This window comes from Sporobolomyces salmoneus (genome assembly GCF_050403485.1).
Source record: "Sporobolomyces salmoneus JCM6883 DNA, S_salmoneus_JCM6883_v1_ctg107, whole genome shotgun sequence".
In the NCBI taxonomy this organism is placed as follows: Eukaryota; Fungi; Basidiomycota; class Microbotryomycetes; order Sporidiobolales; family Sporidiobolaceae; genus Sporobolomyces; species Sporobolomyces salmoneus.
Genome location: NW_027481056.1, coordinates 13,961 through 29,074, shown reverse-complemented (window position 1 = coordinate 29,074; position 15,114 = coordinate 13,961). Strand labels below are relative to the sequence as shown.

The 15,114-nt window shown below is 51.2% G+C and overlaps 5 protein-coding genes across 5 annotated transcripts; 2 read left to right on the top strand and 3 right to left on the bottom strand.

The window, feature by feature from the left end:
• Positions 1 to 111: 111 nt before the first annotated feature.
• Positions 112 to 3,549, bottom strand: THR4 (threonine synthase THR4; the record flags this gene model as incomplete). The annotated part of the gene is made up of 10 exons (XM_076635501.1): positions 112 to 230; positions 455 to 483; positions 588 to 613; positions 673 to 694; positions 1,094 to 1,357; positions 1,421 to 1,533; positions 1,602 to 2,447; positions 2,511 to 2,667; positions 2,728 to 3,140; positions 3,490 to 3,549. Coding segments are annotated over 10 exons (2,049 nt in total), but the record flags the coding sequence as incomplete, so codon positions are not given.
• Positions 3,550 to 4,691: 1,142 nt separating this feature from the next.
• Positions 4,692 to 8,279, top strand: JCM6883_003082 (uncharacterized protein; the record flags this gene model as incomplete). Its single annotated transcript, XM_076635500.1, has 13 exons — positions 4,692 to 5,022; positions 5,088 to 5,920; positions 5,994 to 6,070; positions 6,133 to 6,211; positions 6,269 to 6,393; positions 6,456 to 6,535; positions 6,603 to 6,766; positions 6,829 to 6,904; positions 6,969 to 7,655; positions 7,727 to 7,747; positions 7,844 to 7,899; positions 7,966 to 8,107; positions 8,182 to 8,279. 13 exons carry the CDS (start codon positions 4,692 to 4,694, stop codon positions 8,277 to 8,279), a joined length of 2,769 nt encoding a protein of 922 aa, XP_076484525.1.
• A 504-nt stretch (positions 8,280 to 8,783) lies between these two features.
• On the top strand, positions 8,784 to 9,470 carry JCM6883_003081 (uncharacterized protein; the record flags this gene model as incomplete). The annotated part of the gene is made up of 2 exons (XM_076635499.1): positions 8,784 to 8,948; positions 9,012 to 9,470. 2 exons carry the CDS (start codon positions 8,784 to 8,786, stop codon positions 9,468 to 9,470), a joined length of 624 nt encoding a protein of 207 aa, XP_076484524.1.
• A 900-nt stretch (positions 9,471 to 10,370) lies between these two features.
• Positions 10,371 to 11,737, bottom strand: PHB2 (prohibitin subunit PHB2; the record flags this gene model as incomplete). Its single annotated transcript, XM_076635498.1, has 6 exons — positions 10,371 to 10,405; positions 10,471 to 10,574; positions 10,681 to 10,968; positions 11,055 to 11,293; positions 11,366 to 11,448; positions 11,530 to 11,737. The coding sequence occupies 6 exons, from the start codon at positions 11,735 to 11,737 to the stop codon at positions 10,371 to 10,373; spliced, it is 957 nt and encodes a 318-aa protein (XP_076484523.1).
• Positions 11,738 to 12,101: 364 nt separating this feature from the next.
• On the bottom strand, positions 12,102 to 14,906 carry JCM6883_003079 (uncharacterized protein; the record flags this gene model as incomplete). Its single annotated transcript, XM_076635497.1, has 5 exons — positions 12,102 to 12,272; positions 12,384 to 14,540; positions 14,595 to 14,658; positions 14,720 to 14,772; positions 14,832 to 14,906. 5 exons carry the CDS (start codon positions 14,904 to 14,906, stop codon positions 12,102 to 12,104), a joined length of 2,520 nt encoding a protein of 839 aa, XP_076484522.1.
• Between the last annotated feature and the right edge of the window lie 208 nt (positions 14,907 to 15,114).

Sequence of the window (15,114 nt, the reverse complement as noted above, 5' to 3'; positions counted from 1 at the left end):
CCCCCCCCCCCCCCCCCCCCCCCCCCCCCCCCCCCCCCCCCCCCCCCCCCCCCCCCCCCCCCCCCCCCCCCCCCCCCCCCCCCCCCCCCCCCCCCCCCCCCCCCCCCGTACGGCGATAATACCGGCCATGACGACGGGTACGATACACTTCATCATCAAATCTGGTCGGAGTACTCCCATTGCGGCGATTCCGACTCCAGATTTAGAAGTTCCGTATGATGCTCCGATACCTGATCTCGTACGAATCCGGTTGAGCGGCGAAGGGTGAACGAGGCGGAGAGGGGGTACGAGCGAAGATCATTCGGTGGAATCGGAAGAGGTGGAGGAATCGAGGTAGTAAAGAAGCTATCGTTAGCTCCACGTTCTGATCGTCATCGCGCTCGACTAGAGGTCTCAAGAGGTAGTCCAAGGAGAGTACGGAGAAAGGGGGGGTGGAGAGTGGGACAGAACTGACAAGTGAAGACGATAGCGGCAGTGCAACCCCTGTGTGAGGATTCTCATCATCAGTCACGTTGTCCTCTACCTCATTAGTATGCAGTCCACGGAGGGAGAGAGGCGGAGAAAGGGAGGTTCGAATCGTCACTCACATCGCTCCAAAGAACGGGGCGTAGATCTATCACAGGCGAACGAATCAGTACAGCATTGGGAGTGCTAGTAGTAGTGGAGACTTACAGGGCATCCTTCAGAGAAAGCACTGTAGGACAGGGTCGAGGATCGATGCGTCAGTGAGATGAGTTCGCTTTCGATCAGAAAGGACTCGCAAGCGCGTCGAGTGAACGAGCGGTCTGGAGGGACTCACACTTGACTCATAGTAACGGATCGGCGAAGAGGGTTCGGGTGGTAATGAGAGAGGCGAAGTGAGCGAGTGTTTCGCTTTCTAGTCAATTGAGCTAATCGCTGAATACAAATCTCTCTCAATTCAGACTCGATCGTTCTCTCCGCTGTGAGCTCATGATATGCTTGTTAATTGAACAGAAGAAAAAGGAGTGTAAGAGTGTCGGTGGTAAAAGTGAAAAGGCAGAACAAAACACAGAACAAGAAGTAGAAAACCCGACTCTTTCTCAATAAAAAAGTCTAAAAACCCGACGCCTACACGCTCGCACCATTCGTACCCTGCACGGGAGCGACCTCTCCAATCAACCTTGCAACTTGTTCCTTGACGATCTTTTTAACGTTCTCCGGGTCGTTCTTGCAGTCGAGGACACGACGAGGTTTGTCGAGAAGTCCTTCGAATTCTTTCGGTAGAACATCGCGTTTGAAGTTGAACGTAGGTTCTGAAGAGAGGGCGTCCGAGACGGCAGCGTCGAACTTCGCAGGGTGAGCAGTCGCGAGAACGATTTGAATCGCATTAGGGGAGCTGTCGAGAGAGAGAAAGTCAGCAACGAGTTCGAGTTTGGCTCAAAGAATCGCTGTGACTCACTTGGTCTTGGCGACGTGGTTAGCGACGGTCAATCCAACAGCGGTATGAGGATCCGACACGTAAGAACCGAATTGATCTTTCTTCGTAAAGTATTTTTGAATCGTCGCTGTCGTCTGTGTACACAACAACTCGCGCTAATCAGTAGACTGGTCACCCCGACTAAGCGCGACTTGCGACTCACCTCTTCATCCGAAGCACGATCAGCGATGAAATCCCTCCTAGCCGCGGCGAGACAAGCTCTCGGTACTTTGAACTTGTGTTCCGTCTTCAACTTGTCCATCCAAACCTTGACGTTCTCCGCCGCCATCCTCACCCTCGCAGCTTGTCCACCATCAACCTCTCCATCGGCAGCAACGGCTCCAGCAGTCGTACCTTCGAGAGCGAGGTAGAACAAGAGTCGTTCGAAATTTGAAGAAACGAGGATATCCATCGCGGGGGATAAAGTTTCGGCGACGGATCCACCAGCGGTCGATTTCGCATCGTGAGTAGCTTGTTTCCCATCGGACGAACCGTTCGCGAGAAGAGTTTGAGCTTGTTCTTGAGCTTGTTGTTCTTTCTTTTCTCGCGCTTCTTCTCGTTGACGAGTTTGTTGTTCTTGAGCGAACGCTTCATCGTCCGTCAAACTAGGGTATCGGTGATGGTGATGAGGAACTGCGTTAGGGTCTTGAGAATCTTCGTCATCGCTGTACTCTTCAGGTTCTCCCGAATCGGCCTTTTCGTAACGACCCGTTTTCCAGAATCGAGCCAAAATGTCGTTCGCATTCGTAGCGATGACGAGTTTGTCGATCGGGAGTCCGAGGTGTTTCGCGTAGTATCCGGCGAGGATGTCTCCAAAGTTTCCGGTAGGGACGGCGAATTGGATTTTGGGTTCGAGGACATCGTAAGGAACGTCGTGTTGGACTTGGAAGTAGGCCGAGAAGTAGTAGACGGTTTGAGCAAGGATACGAGCCCAGTTGATCGAGTTGACGGCTCCGAGGTGGTAACGAGAGTTGAACTCCATGTCGTTGAAGAGTAATTTGACGATGTCCTGCGAGCGATGAAGAATGATTCAGCTCTGGAACGCAAGAGATGAGTCAATCCGTCGACTCACTTGACAATCATCGAAAGTACCATCGACTGCCAAGTTGAAGACGTTTTCATCGGGAACGGTCGTCATTTGAGCTTCTTGAATAGGCGAAACTCGTCCCTTGGGATGAAGGATGAAGATGGAGATGTCTTTTTTCGATCGAAGACCGTAGATGGCGGCACTGCAATGAGGGAATGAGTTAGCGATAAACGAACGAGCTCGAGAGAGGGACAAGGCTCACGATCCGGTGTCTCCAGAAGTAGCTCCAACAACAGTTAACCTCTCTCGTTCCTTACCCTCCTTTCCTTCGTTCCTCCTCTTCAAGAAGTATTCGAACAAGTTACCAAGGAATTGAAGGGCGACATCTTTGAAAGCGAAAGTGGGACCGTGGAACAATTCGAGAATGAACTCCTTCTCTCCCGTACGATGCAGCGGGGCGATTTGTTCGTGACGGAAAGTCGAGTAGGATCGATCGATGAGGTCTTTGAGGTCGTCGCGAGGGATCTCACGCGAAGGGATGAAGAGGGAGTAGAGTTCGAGCGCGAGTTCGGTAAACGAGAGTTTGGCCCAATCCGTTTGCCAGTTTTCGGGGAGGTGAGGGAGGTGGGCAGGGATGTAGAGTCCTCCATTTGGGGCGAGTCCACGAAGAACTGCCTGCGAAACGAGAGCGAGGGAAATGTGGTCAGCTGAGGGGTTTTCAAACTCGCGAGATTCTGCTCCCTGACTTATTCCACCGCTATGTGCTGAGTCCTACAGAGCTCCCAGCTAGTTCTTTGCCTGTCCTGTGGCTTGTCGAAGGAGAACGAGCGGATAAATGCGATTCAATATGTGGGATTTCCATCTCCTCGTCTCCCATTTCGAGAGCTGCCATACTATAGCCCACCCAGCTCCTTGGTACCCAACTCAAGCTCCAGCACCCTCCGATCAAACGATCAAACGCGAAACAACCCGCAGTCGATGACCCTCGGAAATTGTTCAAACCGAAACAGCTCTGTAGACGTACCTGTTCAAACGAGAGTCGTTCGTCTCCTCCACGAGTCGACAGGTACTTCATCGAAGGCATGATTGGGGTTCGTGTAGGTGAAGGTGTTGATGAGATGGAAGATCAAGATTTCCCGAATTTGGGAGTCACGCAACTTTGTCGAAAAAGGTCGGCTGATATTCTCGGTCTCGATGAGAGGCAGGCTTCCGACTCTTTCGTAGGGAAAGTCAAAGAGAAGCTATAGCGAAATGCTCGTAAAATAGAAGCGGGTTTCCGTACAATTCTCACTTTTACCACGTTTCTCTCGTAGCTTTCGCGAGGACTCTCGACAGTCCTGGGCTAGAGCGTCGAGAAGAACCACTATGATTGCAAGCTCCGACATCCTCGTTTCGCCGAGAGCGTAGCTAATCTCCCTCGCGAAAGGAGAGACGATTTCGCCAGTCGGAGAAATCGCAAATCCTTCCTCCAAGTCCATTCTGCTCTGTGCCTTGCATCTCGTCAATACTTAGAAGGATCTAGACATTTGGATCGGGGCGCATCGGAGGGGTATCTTCAGGGATTGTTGGTGAAAACGCCGACGAGATTTGAAGCGAGCGAGACAAACTTTCGCCTACTTGTGGGGAGGGGCGCATGCGGAACGAAAGAGGGCCGCCAGTGAGTCGAGTGTCTGACGACGTCGTGGTCGAGCTGTTCAGAAATAGCAAAGGAGATCAGACGCGCTCGGTAAGACGAGTCCAAGAAGACGAAAACTCACAAATGTCAACTTATCGAGCTTGTTTGCCCTTCTGACGTCTCCTTGACAGGTTATATCTCACATTAGACCCTCGTAGGACATCATACGAGTTCAGATCGCCATCTTGAGGCCAGTACGGAGCTGATGAAGCGAGTCGAAGATGAAACAATTACGACATTCCCTAGTCTGCGGAAACGCCAGAGCCAGAGCGAGGTGGTTTCTGCGAGTGTTCCCATGCTGGAATAAGCTGGAATAGACGAGGAAGTTCAAGGTGAGTGAATGATCAGGAAGGAAAAGGTTCACGCAGCTTTTGACTTCCCTCATCTCGTCTCGATCGCGACTTCGCAGCACCCGACGCACCGTCAGAGCTCTACACGGCTCAGCACCCGCTCGACAAGCTCGACAGGGAAGCCGTTTCCACCCTTTTCCCTTCAGCACCGCCACAACCTGTACTCGTCCCCCTCTTACAGAGCAGCTGCAACACTTCACAATGGATCTCCCATCCCTGTACACGACTCTAGCAGACCTCCGACTAGCTCTCCCGGCTACTCTCCTCGGCACACTCCTCCTACGATGGCTCGTCAAAGGTTTCCTCGACCTAATGGATTCGATCCAGTCCCAAGGATGGGAGGAAGAGGATGGATTGTTTGGAGCAGAACCTGAAGCAGCTAGAACGAGCCGGAATACAGAAGCGGAAGATGGAGGAGAGGAGGATGAAGTCGTTCCGGTCGTCGTAAAGTCGAAAACGATGAGAAATGGACTCGTTCTTGGATTGATGGGGATGGTTGCGACGACTTATTTCGCGGATGGTGTCGCACAAGGTGAGTAGACTCTGGGAAGCTCGACCGGTGTGCCGGAATTGACATGAGATCGCTTGAATTACCAGTCATTGCGACTCTCATCAGATCCAGATACACCCCCTCCGACCCACTGTATCAGAACATCGTGTACTACTCGGCCGGAGGACTTTCGGCATTCTGTATACTCGGCCTCGGACTCGCGTACGAAGCCAAATTAGCGGCCAAGAAGGAGAAGGAACAGTTCAAATTCCCGAAATATTACCCTCGACTAGTCGTTATCCTTGGATTCGCACTCGACGTAGCCGTCCTCTCCATCTACTCTCAGATCCTCGTCAAGGACAAGACGATAGGCGTGCAAGACAAGACTCTGCCGTTCGTGCATCTTGGGATCTTTTCCTTCCGAATCCTACTTTACACCCTTCTCTTCCTCTCGCAAACTCCTCTACTCTACCGGTCAGCATACTCGGCACCTCGCGGAGCTTCCGACGAGAACACTTCCCTCCTATCTGGCTCGACGCGAAACGGTTACTCTGCGATTCCGACTTCTGCTTCAACCTCCCTTCTATCTGGCTCGACCCCAATTGGCTACTCTGCGCTCCCAACTTCAGCTTCGAACTCTCCTCTTCGCTCGACGAAACCTCCCTCAAATCGGCCGGACGATCCCCAATCTCTCTCGATCCTCACTCTCTTCACTCGAGTCAAGACCCTCTTCCCTTACCTTTGGCCGTCGAAATCTTTCTCGCTTCAAGTCATTGCGGTCGTTTGTTTCGCCCTGATGATTGCAAGAAGGTACTTCAACGTCGCGGCCCCAATCTTTTTCGGTCGAATCATCAGCGACTTGAGTAACGGAAGAGCGCCTTATGGGAACCTTGCGATCTACGTTACGCTTTCGTTCTTGCAAGATTCGAATTCCATGCTCGTGAGTTCATCTCTCTCGAAGTCTCTCCTGAGATCGGATCGACTTACAACGGATTGAATGAGCGACACAATAGTATCGATTCTTATGGCTACCGATCAGTCAGTACTCGGAACTGGAAATGTCGATGATGGCGTTCGATACTCTCCTCAAGTTCGTTTTCTCTTTTCAGGTCGTGCGCTCGCAGACGAGACTGACGTGGAGATCGGTCGCAGCTTGAGTTTGAGCTATCATCAACGACGAAGAACGGGAGAGTTGCTGAGGATCCTCGGTAGAACAGACGCAATCAACGATGTAAGCTTTTCTTCTGACAGTCTTTCGAGAGTCCGCTCACCCTCTCGTTTCGATCAGTTCTTCGAGCTTCTCTTGTTCGACTTCATTCCCGTCCTCGTCGATCTCCCAGTTGCCGTTGTGGTTCTGTCGGTGCGCTACGGGGCAACTATCGTCGGCGTCGTCACGCTCGTTTCAATCGTATAGTGAGGGAAATCTCTTCTATGTAGTCGTGCACTACTGACTACCAAGCTCGATATCCTCACAGCGTTGGCGCTTCCGTCACTCTCGCGGAAAGTCGAACAAAGCTCTATCGATCTCTTCGAGACGAATCTCAATTCATGCATCGTGTGTATCCTTCGATCAATGGTGAATCACCTTCTCAGCTGACCACCTGGTTGTTGGATACTCACAGAGATCAAGACCGACACGTTGTTCAATTTCGAAACGGTCAAAACGACAACCTCCGAATCGTTCGAGAAGAAACGATTGAAAGAAGCACTTCGTCGATACCAGAAGGGGTATTGGTCAGTATACAGTGCGTGGAACAGCTTATCGTTATTGCAGAACGGAATCTCCGTGAGCTCTTTTCTCTTCCACTTTGTCGATGCCCTCGAACGGAAACTGACAAGCGTGATTAGGCTTTCGGGCTCCTTGTTTGCTCGTTCATCCTCGCACACCGTGTCGTTATAGGAGAGATGGATATCGGAAACTACGGTGCGTTTGGATTTGAGCACGAGTCTTTGATAATCGAACTAATTTCAACTTTCTTTCGCAACAGTCACTTTCATCTCCTATCTCAATCAACTCTACTCACCACTCAATCGTATCGCCTCCCTCTATCGTCAAACGATGCAAAGCCTCGTGGATACTGAGCAACTCATGACCCTCCTCTCCGAAGACAAAGACATCGTCGACCGTCCCAACTCTATTGAACTCTCAATCGATCCGGACAAAGGAGAAGGAGGAGAGATAGAGTTCAAAGACGTCGTCTTCTCCTACGATGGGAAGAAGGACGTTTTGAAAGGGATTTCGTTCAAGGTTGAGAAAGGACAGTCGGTCGCGCTGGTCGGATCTTCGGGAGGGGGCAAGAGCACGGTGATGAGGCTGCTGTATAGGTTCTATGAGGCGACGGGAGGAGGAATTTTCGTTAACGGTCACGATATTCGGGATTTAACGCAACAATCGTTAAGGTTCAATATTGGGCTCGTTCCTCAAGACCCGGTCCTTTTCAACGAGACGGCCAGATACAACATTGCCTATGGTGGCATAGGAAGATTGAACAAACCCAACGCTGAACTCACGATGGACGAGGTCGTCGCCGCTGCGAAAGATAGTTCGATGCACGACAAGATCATGTCTTTCCCGGATCAGTACGAGACGAGGGTCGGAGAAAGGGGAATGAGGCTGAGTGGTGGGGAGAAACAGAGGGTAGCGATCGCGAGGACTATTCTCAAGAACCCTCCAAGTTGGTTTCTATTTCTACTCATTTTTCTAGAAAATGGTGCTGATATCTCTCTGTCATTGCTGCTCTTCAAGTTCTCCTTCTCGACGAAGCTAGTAAGTCTCGCTTCAATTGCGTCTCCGCGAACTCCCTCACTTTTCTTGTTCTCGCTCTCTGCGAACTCTCTCACTGACTTTGTTCTCTATCACTAGCCTCTGCTCTCGACACACACAACGAGCGCGCGATCCAGACACGTCTGCGAGAGCTTGTAAGGTCTATTCATCCCGTCACTGAGACTGGTTTCACGACTGACCTTTCACTTTCCTCTGTGCAGTCGAAAGGCCGAACAACGCTATCTATCGCCCATCGACTTTCGACTATCGCCGACTGCGACGTTATCTACGTTCTCGACGAAGGAGTCATCGCCGAATTTGGGTCTCATAGTGATCTTCTTGCGAAAGATGGAGTTTACGCTCGTTCGTTCTTTTCCTCTCTTCACGCTGCTCTGTGCTCAACTGACCTCTCTCTTTGCTGATTGATCACTACGCAGAACTGTGGCAGAAGCAAAGTAGCGAGGATGGCGAGGGTTCGACTGCTTCGCAGACTCCCATCGCATCAGGCTCGGGCACTCCAGCTTCGAAAGATTGAACGTCTTCAGATTTGTCTTGTTGATTGTCTTGCAACCTCGCAACGTCGTTCAGAGTCTCTCTTTGCGTGCTTCGAAGAGAGCGATGAGTGGCCAATGTTGCGAAGTTGCGGTGCGAAGATTCTCGCCTGCTGCTTTCCTTCTGCAACGCACATTCGGATCCGACGCCTTTGTATCGTCCCTTGGAGCTCCTCAACACTTACTAAAGGACCTATCAACCTTTCCCCGACCATTCCGCTTGCAAATTCGCCCGTCAGAGATCAAACTTTATGAGCGACGTCGCCTCTTCCTGTTACGTCTGCGGGAAACAGAGTAATACCCGGTGCTCGAGGTGCAAGAATGCAGTCTTCTGTTCCACAACTTGTCAGAAACGAGTAAGCCTCACTCTCCCGATCTCCCTTCCCCTCATTCTCCGAGCCCACGTCTCTGCCTCCGCTGACCCTGCTTCTCTGCCCCTAAAGCTGCATCCAGTCCACAAATACATCTGCTCGATCGAGGACAAGACCATGTTTCATTTCCCGCCGTTGACGAAGCACGAGAGTGAATTCTTCAAACAATATCTCAAAGGGGAATTGGTCGTTACGAGATTGGGGATGATGGCCCCTGGATACGTCGGGCATACGTTCGAGGAATATGTGAATTATGCTGGATATACGAAACTTCCATTCGACGTGAGGAGACTCTCCTTTCTTCCTCGATTGTTCGCAAAAAGCTGATTCTTCTCGACTTGGTAGGAACTAATCGACGCAATAACGGTTGGATCAGAAACTCTACTGCCTGAGCCGTACCTCACAGCGGTAACAGTCATCGCACGAGGACACCTCACCTCCGAAATGCGCAAAGGCCCCAAATTCCATCCCGCGACCCCCGCAGAGATATACCTCGGCAACTTCAGTCTTGGTGCCTCAGCGATCTTCGCAACCCTCGGAATACACCGCTCGCCCGCGCCAGATCGTTTCGACAATAACCCCTCGTTACTGAGACAAAAGTTTACCCAAACAAACGATTTCTTTCGAGCGTTATTGGATTATTCGGCTATGTACACGATGAATTATCATGAGCGGATCGCGTTGAGGTCAGAGGTGATCCCGTCATTGAAGAGGTTACTCGCTGCCGATACTTCGCTTATGGGAGAGCATTCGGGGTTTTTGGCGGAAAGTCTACAGATGACGGCTAGTCGGATTTACCTCTAGGCTCATAGACGCAATATACTGTCCTCTGTATCATTCTGTGCTTGAAAGTCGGGTAAGTTGGCGGCGTGTCGAGCGAAAGGAGAGGATCACGAGTCGCTGAGTCGTGACTCGTTCGCAAAACGGTCACCAACCGGTTGTGCAAGCGGGCGGTCGCTGTGGAAAGCGCACTACTCCTCCTTGCAGCTTGCGTTAAGCATAGTCTCGTTGCAGACGGCGGAACTGGGAGGGAGCAAAAAGGAGTGCAGACATCAAAGCGCGAAGCAAAAGGGATATGGAGAGGGAGGGAGTCGAACCCTCTGCCTCTCGCAAGCAGATGAATTGGTGTTGATTCGAGATGCTAAGCGAGCGCTCTACCGATGAGCTACATCCCCAAAATTCAGATGTACGCGAGTCAAAATTTACGTAACCATAGACCAACTCAAGTTTTGCTGAAAGAAGAGCAAAAACTGCTCATTTTCTGGCATTAGCGCTCAGTGTGAGTATGCATCGTAGCTGTAACGGGCAATGCCTCGTTGATTGTACCTTTGACTGCCATCAAACGCACACGAACCCCTCTTCGTTGAGTTTCCTTTGCAAGAAGTTGTCGATGTGATTCGCACTAAGGTTTCACCGTCACCGTTCTGTGGTCGTTCTTTACGTATCTTAGGCGTTCAGGTTGCCAACGTACAGTACCTTCAGACCTTCAGTCGAATCAGGCTTTCAGAAGCTGGTCGGAACGGTCGATCTCTTTCTTCTGGTTCAAGACAAAGTTTCACTCATCTAGTTCGCATCCCACGGATTCTCGGTTAAGAAGTCTCTACGCGACTGAGGGAAGGATCAGACGAAGAATAGTGAAGTCGTTACTGCACAGAACAAAGCATTGCTACAAAGAAAGAAAAGCACTCTTTCAGTTTTCATTCATTACTTCCTGTTCGTCTCCTCCTTTGCGTTTGAGACTATCTCGTCAAGTAACGTCAACCTCTGAGACTATCACGGGAGAGGAGGTGAAGAAATGACGTACGATCGAACATGAGGGCATCGGAATCCAACATCAGCTTGTTGTTCGAGTTTGCGACCATTCCAGCGATTTCTCGAGCGGCTTCCATCTTCCTCAACTGCAAGAATCTACACATCGAATCGAGAAGTGAGGTCAGTTGGAGTCGGTTCAGGCAAGAAGCGAGCGAGAGGTAATTCTCGGCTCCGTTAGCGAATCAAAAACGTCGAAGCTCACCCCTTGTTCTGTTTAACCGCATCTCCAATCAACTCCGCACTTCTCGCCTCTCCCTGCGCTTTAACGATAATACTCTGTTTCTCCTGTAGTGCTTGATCGACCAAGTACGCGGCACGTTGAGCCGTTTGTTGAGCAATTTGTTTCGCTTCTACGGCTTCCGAGAACGCGGGACTGAACGTCATGTGAGTGATCGAGACGTCGTCTAGGATGAGGTTGAAACGGGATCCACGACGTTCGAGGTTGTCACGGACTAGTTTCGAAACCATTTCACGTTGGGTGACCAATTGACTGCGAGCGCACACGTACGAGAGAGGGAGACTTTGTATCAGTCCAAGCATCTACAGAGGGGAAACCCGGGGGAGTAGGAAACTCACGAAGCGTTGAATTGAGCGACTACGGATTTCAAAACTTCATTCACGATCGAAGGTAAAACGACTTCATCGTAATTCGCTCCCAACTCGGTATAGATCTTTGGTAGAGCGTCTACTCGAGGTCGACATAGTACTCGACAGGTAATGTTGACCATTTGCAGATCTTTGGTTCCCGTCAACGATGCGATCGAACGAGGTTTCGAACGGACATCGTAGATGATCGGGGTTTCAAACCAAGGGATCTACATACACGCACGCTCAGGACGTCAGTCCCTGGTACGGGAGTGGGGGAGAATAGGGAAAGGGAGACTTGCGGCGAAATGAGTTCCTTCCGCGAATACTTCGTCCGTTACTCCATGTAGCCTAGTGTACTTTACAGCTCTGTGACCACCATCGACTGTGCACAATCGATCCAATGAGTTGCCGATCTCGAGAAGAGAGAGAGGGAATTGATCAAGAGACGAATCGCGCTGCTTACCGTTGAACAAGGAAGCGTTGATCGCCAATCCACCAGCAGCCAGTAGTACTAATCCACCGGTACCTCCCAACAGGGCTCCGAGGTTAGGGGGACGGTTTCCTCCTCCTCCTCCGGGTCGAGGTCCTCCTCCTCCTCCCTGAGTGAATTGCGCGGCACGTTGACGAGCGAACTTTTGTGCGAGCTCAGCGAATGATGGTCGACCTGCCATGACTACAATGAGATCGAGTGAGTGAGAGGGAAGACTCGATGTCGCAAGTCATTCTCTTTCGGCTCCGAACGTTATGATCTCGGATCAATTTCGCTTGCTGACCGCCACTATTTTCTTCGTTTCGCTATCTAGCTGAAGGGCTACAGTAAACTCTAGACGCGGTTTGCTGGCAGCGCCACTTTTGCAATTTCTTTCTACGAAATTCGCCTTTTTCGTTTTTGGCTAGAACTCTCGTTCCAGCGTCATCGACTGAGCGTGAATGCGAGACGAGGAGATTGCAACATTGATAACTAAAGAATCCTTGCAAGCGGACAACCTCAAGGAACCAATAGGCAAACAAATAACGAAGAGAGAAACTGACGGTTTATTGCAACTCCTTGACAACCTCTTTCAATTTCCCTTCCAATTCTTCGACCATTTCTTTCGTCTTGACCCTCAATCGATATTGTACCGGTTTACCTTGTTCGTCGAATCCGAGGAAGGTGATGAAGGACTTTTCGACTTTTGGGGAGAAATCTTTGTATAATGCGAAATTCTATTCACATCCATCCCATACACGATCAGTCTTACTCCTTCCAAGCAGGGTAAGAAAGAGAGAGAGAGAGAGAGAGAGAGAGAGAGAGAGAGAGAGAGAAATGAGACTGACCATGAGTACTGCACCGTTCACTTCATGTCTCGCCAACAACCTAAACTTTTTCTTCCCCTCTTCCTCCCTCTCTTTGATACTAATCGTAGCGATGCCAAGATCCTGAGCTCCATCTTTCAACTTGTAGACTTTACCCCGAACGGAATGGTACACTGATTCTCCTTCTTCTCCGGCACCAGGAGCGGCGAAAGGGTTTCCTCCGGGCGTTTGGTTCGAAGTTGAAGGGGAATCGGTCGATTCCGATGTTGAGGTTGAGGCTTCGGGGGCAGAAGCTGGCGTCGAGTCGGAGGTGGAAGGAGTTGCTTCGACAGGTTTCGAACTGGAGGCACCGAAAGAAAATGGAGTTGAACTCGAAGCCGGTGTGGAAGAAGAAGATCCGAACGAGAATCCCGTTGTCGCTGGTGTCGTCGAAGTAGCCGATCCAAACGAGAACCCAGTCGTAACAGGAGCAGGTTTCTTTTCCTCCTCCTTCTTCTCCGTCGATTCATTCGTAGTCGTTGCGGGTTTACTCTGTCCAAACGAGAATCCACTCCCCGTCGTCCCAGAACTCGAAGTCGTTGATCCACCAATCGAACTTCCAAACCCAAACCCAGTAATCCCAGCCGGTTTAGCCGCCGCACTTCCTCCAGGTCCAAACAAACTCTTCTTATCCTTATCTTTCGGTTGTAACGCCGCCCCAAAACTGAATTGAGGTGGCGAGGAAGAACCGAACGAAGTTGCGATTGGAGGGGACGGAGCGGCTTTCGTGGTGGAGGAGGAAGAGGTGGAGGCGGAAACGGGGGTGGAGAATGGGGTAGGAGCGGTTGAACCGAAGGAGAAAGGTTTGGCGGGAGTCGAGGATGAGGCAGAAGGGTTCGACGTGGAGGAGGAACCGAAACTGAACCCGGAGGTAGTCGGTTTCGTTGAGGTGGAGGTAGAAGGAGTGAAAGAGAATCCGCTACTACTCGCCAATTTCGCAGGTTCTTCTGTTTGTTCCTTCTTCTCTTCCTCCGCCTTCTCTTCACTCTCCTTCTTCTTCTCGTCACCTCCTTTCGCGATCGATCCAAACGTAGCTCCAAACGAAAATCCACTCTTGGGTTTCGCTGCTCCCGTCTTCAAATCAGTAGCATTCGCAGTCGAGGAGGTTGCTGGAGAAGTCGGAGGAGAAACGCTTTGACCGAATCGCAAAGGACTGGGTTTGGAAGGAGGATTCGTCAATTTCGCAGGAGCGAGTTTCGGGGCGGAAGGGGCCGTGATCGGGGAAGTTTTCTTCGCTGGTGCAGGGGCGGAAGCGGAAGGAGTCGAGGCAGAAGTGGAAGTAGAAGGAGCCGGAGTGGTCGAGGTGGAAGAAGTTGAAGCGACGGGGAATTTGAAACTACTTTTTTCGGCGTAAGGATCGGGAGGTGCGTCGGCTTTGAAAACGAATCCTCCACTCGCCGGTGCAGGAGCTGAAGTCAACGACGACGAAGAGTCCGAAGTGGGTTTGAAGGTCGTCCCAGCGAACGAGAACGCGGCGGGAGCGGTAGGAGGAGCCGGCATTTCCGATTTCTTCTTCTTGTCCTCTTCAACTTTTGAAGCGGGAGGAGTCGTGAAGATTGAGGGAATCGTGGGAGGGGCGGGTTTCTCTACGTCTACTTCCATCGCCTTGTCTTCGCTCGTTTCCTTCTCTGGCTCCTTCTCCTTGATCCCTCGACTTTGATCGAATTCCTTCTGAACCTTCTTCCTGTGCTCCTCGTATTTCGTCTTGAGCTTCTCCAACGCTGCTCCTAGATCGACGAAAGGATCCTTCTCGAGTGCCTTGGCCAGCGAGTCGGAGAGAGAGACGTTGAGACCTCGCAAAGAGGTGTAATATTTAAATTCTGCCGATGATTGCGATGTCGAAGTCGAGGGAGTTGGCTTTGCGGTACCGAAAGTGAAGCCTGAACTTGCTGGTGGTGCGGTAGTCGCAGTCGCGGAGGTGGTGGAGGCGCCGAAAGCGGGAGAGGTAGAACCGAAAGAGAAAGAGGGAGTTCCGTTCGGTTTCGATTGTTCAGCCGAGGAAGTCGAAGCGGTACCGAACGCGCCGAAAGTGTTTGCTGTCAAGGATGGAGTAGCGGATGTCGTGGAGGTAGAAGGGGTACTGAGAGCGGCGAAGGGATTCGAGGAAGTACCAAAAGTCGCTCCGAAAGCAGAGGGTTTCTATGGGAGAACTCGGTCAGCTCTGGAGAGAGAGTAGTATTCGTAAGAGCTTACAGGAGCAGCAGGTGCTTCAGGTGTAGGTGCAGCGGCTCCCTTTCGCTTGGGTAATGCTCGAATTCTGTTGCGACTTCCATCATCGGTATACGGTCTTGACAGGGTCTACGTGATGATGGACTCACTTTCTACCTTCCAACTGGGTTCCAGAAGCCTTTTTGAACTCCCCTGATCCACCCTGTTCGAGAAAGATGTGTGAGTGGAGATTGATTCGATCTCACGAGCGAGGGGACGTACTTCAGAGTTAGACTCGTCCTCGTTCTCTTGCCAGTTGTTCTGTGTGAGCTCTTTCTCGGCTCCGCGTTTCCCCATTGTTGTCGAAGTGATGAGAGTCAGGAAAAGTTGAGAGAACGGCGTCGGGCGAATCATTTCGTCGCGCTTGCTTATGTCTACACTTCAGAGCGCATGCCCAGAAGCATAGCAGCGTGTCATGTAAAGCACTAACGAAAACCTCGAAATACGAGCGAAGAAGATTGCGAGACAACTCTTTCGCAACGGCGAATCAAGCTTCGAGAGCTCG